Source organism: Nicotiana tomentosiformis, chromosome 2 (assembly GCF_000390325.3).
Source record: "Nicotiana tomentosiformis chromosome 2, ASM39032v3, whole genome shotgun sequence".
Classification (NCBI taxonomy): Eukaryota; Viridiplantae; Streptophyta; class Magnoliopsida; order Solanales; family Solanaceae; genus Nicotiana; species Nicotiana tomentosiformis.
Genome location: NC_090813.1, coordinates 147,025,880 through 147,031,158, shown reverse-complemented (window position 1 = coordinate 147,031,158; position 5,279 = coordinate 147,025,880). Strand labels below are relative to the sequence as shown.

General features: G+C 31.9%; 1 protein-coding gene across 1 annotated transcript; it reads right to left on the bottom strand.

Moving 5' to 3' along the window:
• Positions 1-1,036: 1,036 nt before the first annotated feature.
• LOC104084803 (lysine histidine transporter-like 5) lies at positions 1,037-4,574 on the bottom strand. Its single transcript, XM_009588754.4, has 8 exons — positions 4,408-4,574; positions 4,145-4,326; positions 3,660-4,043; positions 2,549-2,948; positions 2,338-2,443; positions 2,127-2,218; positions 1,969-2,037; positions 1,037-1,322 (listed from the first exon to the last, which is right to left on the bottom strand). Exons 1-8 carry the CDS (start codon positions 4,432-4,434, stop codon positions 1,212-1,214), a joined length of 1,371 nt encoding a protein of 456 aa, XP_009587049.1. The 5' UTR covers positions 4,435-4,574; the 3' UTR covers positions 1,037-1,211.
• Between the last annotated feature and the right edge of the window lie 705 nt (positions 4,575-5,279).

The window sequence follows — 5,279 nt, the reverse complement described above, 5'->3', positions numbered from 1 at the left end:
GAGGACTTGATCGGGCTATTTATAAATTTGTTAAAGATGTTATTAAACCCTAAGGTTGCTGTAAACTTTCGGCTTTTAATATTTTCCAGAGGTAGGTACTCCTTTCTTTTTAGGTTACTACAAAGTATCAGACTAACCAGAAAAAAATTATTATAATCAAGTACGAATATGATAGCTCAAGTTTGTATCGAATAACATAATAAACATCCTTTTAAGTAGACGCGGATAGTACATTGGTGTGATCTGTTAAATTTATTACTATTTAATTATTACAATTTAATGTAAGTTTCATTAGTCTTTTTTAAGTTATATTTTTTTATCAAACTAAAAATACAGATGAAAAATTGATCATACTTTTGTGGGCGTTTGGACATAAGAATTGCAAAATTTCAAAAAAAAAAAGTAAATTTATTTTTTCAAGTGAAAATGATATTTGAAAATTAGCGTTCTGTTTGGACGTAAATATAATTTTGGGCTGTTTTTGAATTTTTGTGAGTGATCTCAGTAAATATTTTGGAAAACTCCTTTTTTGAGTTTTTTAAATTTATAAAATTTCAAAATTTATGTTAAAGTGAAAATTAGAAATTTTATGATCAATCGTGATTTAAAGAAAAAATAAATTTTTTTGAAAAAAATAAAAAAATTCTTATATCTAAACGGGCTCAAAGTCACACGGTAGATAACAACATTTAGAAAAGTAGTAAAGGGTTAAGTTTGCTCCAATGTATAGGCGTGTCGCATGCAGCTACAAAAAGCGTGCCAGAAAAAACTACTTTCTCTATTTAACATGACATCAGATACTTTTGGAACATGATCTCAAAGTTTATCAAAATCACAAATATACCAATAACATCTAATGTAATAAAGACATAACTCATGGTTATAAATGTCTTCGAAAAACAGTAAGTTGAAAAGTTACACGATAAGCAAGGGCAAAAGTGTTTGTGCAATAAAAAACTGATAATTCATGCACAACAACCTACTACAACTAATACACCTGTATTTAAAGAGATTTCGTTTCATCGGCAAATTAAGCTGGCAAAGACAACCATGACGCGCTTCAAGCTTCTTTTATATAGTAGTAAGTATGTTGATAAAAATGCGAAACACGTTGAGACTGAACTGACTTCATATGAAACAAAATCACTAGAATAGATGTTTCTAAATTTTTGGGTGAAAGAAATTCTAAGTGATAGAAAATGAGAGAACTATCACTCTTCAGAATGAGAGAATAATGTATAATTCTTTGCTGAGATGATAATGGTGCGTGCTCCTCCTATTGGTGCCAAGATGGTTATGCTCACGCCAATAATAATTGAAATCTGCAAACAAAGAGAAATGAAAGGGAACATGGAGAACATAGTGACATGTTAACTATCATGTACTTCAAAAATCATGTTGACTAATAATGTAATATAAAATACGTTATCTATATAGAGTTAATTAGTACATCATGAATCGAAAAAAAAAAAAACACATTTCTTGTAATGCTATTAAATATTTTAGTTCGTGATGTTATTACATTATAATATTTTACAATCATCAAACGCTTTCCGAAACATAATAAGAAGAGAATATATAATTTTGTTTTGTATCAAAAAGTGAGTTGCTTTAGTGGTGAACATCCTCTACTTCCAACCAAGAGGTTGTGAGTTCGAGTCATTCCAAGAGCAAGGTGTAGAGTTCTTGGAGGGAGGGATGACGAAGGTCTATCGGAAATATTATCTCTACTCATGGGTAAGGGTAAAATCTGCGACCTTGTTGTCTTTTTGTATCAAAAAGATGATGCATGCACTATTTTGCAGTATTATTTGATTATTTGAGATAGCATATGCTACTAGCTAGTCTGTTCTATCTTTGGGATAACATTATACAGTTACATGGTTTAAGTTTTCTTTAAATATTTATTTGAGATAGAAAATGGAAACACATGATCGTGTATTATCTCAACGAATTTGACAAACTTACCCAAGAAGCGGTCCAATGAAAGCTCCACCTTTTAGGTTTGTGGCTCACAAGCCACATCATGCATGGGAGCTGCCATATATACAATTAAGGACATTGGTTAGTACTGCTCTGCTTAAAGCTGTTAGAAATTATAAAGAAAGATAGGATAGAGATCGTACAAAAAATGATGTGGATGAAAATGCCAATCCTCCGAAAAAGCCCAACAACCCTCCGAAAAAGGGAATGCAAATTCCAACGAACATCGTGAGAACTGTGTAACAATTGATACAAGTTTTGAAAAATAGGAATTAGTTACCATCACATTTGCTATCTCTTTTTCATTTTATTGTTAGCATTCTATAAAGGTCGTGAAAGATTAATTCCATTTACCAACATAAACGCTTCTGGCAATAAGGCGAAGAGGTCGCCCTGGAGTGAAATGACGCTTTTTAACCAAGAAAGACTCAATCGTGTCAAAAACAGGCATTGCAAAAACCTGAGATTAGAAAACAAAATGGTAATGAACACAAAATTATTTGACCCAATATTGAATATAATCATCTTCTGACAAAGGTATCATAATACAGTTTCAAACCATCACCTGATAGCTTCCAAGAACATGCAAAAACACCATGAAGTTTGCAAGAGAAATTAGCCAATTTGGGTGTTCTAGTGTAACAAGGACGTCATCAGCCACAAGATTGCCAAAAGCCCAGAATCCAGAAGCTGCAACTGATAAATAGCAAAACGCAACTATTGCATAAGCCACGACAACACCCCGCCACATTGGCCCTTTAGAGGGTCTTTCCGGGGTTGAAGGGATGGTTGCTTGAATTTCTAATGCAACACTATGTCCAGCAAATGCAAATGCAATGGTTCCTAAGCTATTGAAAATATCAAATATTATTCCAGCTGTAGTATGAGATCGAAGACCATAATTAGCTGATTTCGGATGCTCAATTCCCTTGATGATCGATGCAATTGACGCAATTGTTGAGTAACTGCATATGAAAGTACATAGTGAATTTAATGTCATAAAAACAAAAAGGACGTGAAAGGCCAAGAGATGCAATGACCGAAAATGTGAATGGTTAACTAGTTTAAAATTAAACGTCTAGCATTTAAATATTAGCTAACTCCAAATTTGTAATATCTTTGACTAATTCAATAGATACATGATGTATGTGCTCATAAGAAAATGCAAATTATATCTTGATTTTTTCAATTGAGATTGTTGAGATGAAGCTAATACCTCCATAGTAATTATGCATGCATACACTAGATTTTCTTATGGTTGTGAGGATTCTTATCAAATTCTTTCAATTGGATGATAACGTGTCAACTACATATACTACTTTTATGTATGTTGTTTTTATATAAGAAAACTTGGGAAAAGTCACTCGTCCAGAAAAGATGAAGCAAACTCTATATAACATTTCAAAACTCCAACATATATGTAAAAAGAAAAGATTTGAATTGAACTATTTCAAAAGTTTACAGTATATGAATTTCCAACGATGGGCCTTATGGTAGGTTTCCGAATGTAAGCAATACATGTGATAGTATAAGTAAAATTTCCAAACTTATTGCACCCTATTTCACCAGATAAACTCATGTATTTTAAAAAGGGGGAAAAGGAACTAGTTACTAGATGTATAATTATTTTAACATCATAATAATAGACTTGTATTTTGCATTTTGTGTTCATTTACCTCAAAGACATAACAGCAGCTGTAAAAGAGACCACCTTCAAGGAATTAAAATTAGGAGCTTGGGATAATATCAATTGAAGAACTCCAAAAAACATAATATAGTAAGTTTGATTAATCCGACGACCCCAATGGAACATCATAATCACACTTTCCCTTAGAGACTTCCCCCCTGTAACCATGTATACTATGTCACAGGCAACCTGAACAATCATCTGTTGAGGCATCACCATCCAGTAACCCCTCTTTAGGCCAAAAACATGTTTGCCTAACTCAGGATATCGGTCAAATCTCTTCCCCGGGACATGCTCGTGCAAATTAACCAATTGCCAAAATGAGTATAATGTCACACTCCATGAAACTATTATCATCCCGATTCCTGGAATCCTACATATTAATTAAAAAAAATCAAATATAAGAGGGTCAAAACTCTTTTCACAAATGAATGATGTACATGAGATGTATCATATAAGAAAACTAGAATATACCAGCCGAGTTGTGACACAGCACATGGTAAGCCTAGAACACCGGCTCCTACGATGGCTGTTACATTATGGAATGCTGAATACCACCATTTGGCTTTTCGGGAAGCTGTTATAGGTAACCACTTATTCAGATCATCGATTTGTTCATTTGTCCTTCCATCATCGGAATTATTCCCACTCTCAACCTTGAATGAAAAATGAAGGTTACATGAATAAGAATATGATCAAAGACTACTATTAGAAATTCATGTTTAGATAGAGCATACCATGGAAACTTCTTTGCTTTGCACCATTAGTGTGTACCAGTTTTGTGTCAGAGTAAATATATAGCACTTTAAAAACTCTTGTTAGCAATTACTCAATAGATAAGTAAGTAAAGAGTTGAACGTGGGAAAAGAGTTTTTATACTTTTTTGGGGTTTCTCTTACTATCCTCATTTAGGGGAACTATGAATCAGTCATATATTTTTAGCTACAATATCTATGCATGTGAATCAAGTTTACGGTAGCAAACAGTTTCAGAAAATTAAGGATATCTAGATAAAGTTATCCACTTACTAATTACACAAACCATGTGATAAACGATTGATTATCCTATTTTCGTGCAAGTTGATTGTTTTACCAAGTAACTAGAAATACAGAACTAGACAAGTCAATCTTAATATATCCCGTGAATAGAGGTGTCAAGAAGAATTTTATGAAATTGATCAGTCCAATTGAACTAAACGCAATCTAACTAATTGTTTGATGTTGTTTTTTATATTATAACTAGTAAAATTATTTGCACTTCGCGCGGTATGAAAAACATTAATAACTTTAAGAAATAATAATTTTTAAAAATTTAATAGATAAATTGTTTTCGGGCATTTCCATATATTAAATAAAAATACATTAATGTAATCACAAACATAAATATCATTATTAGAATCAGAGTCTATATTTAATTGCATTTTTCAATATAAGATTTTCTATAAGGAAAAGAATTTGTAACGAAGCATTTCACTTTTATATATGTGACTTTTGGGATTTAATTCCTAATTTTATTAGTCTCACTATATAATTAATTAATCTACTTATGCATATATTTTTCTTCTGTCATAAGATAGTAAATAATCTATTTCTCTAAACTTTTTCCATTC

Excerpts from the sequence above, each read along its gene's own strand:
- LOC104084803 (XM_009588754.4), bottom strand. The coding sequence starts at position 4,434 with ATGGTGCAAAGCAAAGAAGTTTCCATG. Across the intron at positions 4,044-4,144 it reads GCTGTGTCACAACTCGGCTG|GATTCCAGGAATCGGGATGA; the intron begins GTATATTCTAGT and ends ATTAATATGTAG. Across the intron at positions 2,444-2,548 it reads ATGTTCTTGGAAGCTATCAG|GTTTTTGCAATGCCTGTTTT; the intron begins GTGATGGTTTGA and ends TTCTAATCTCAG.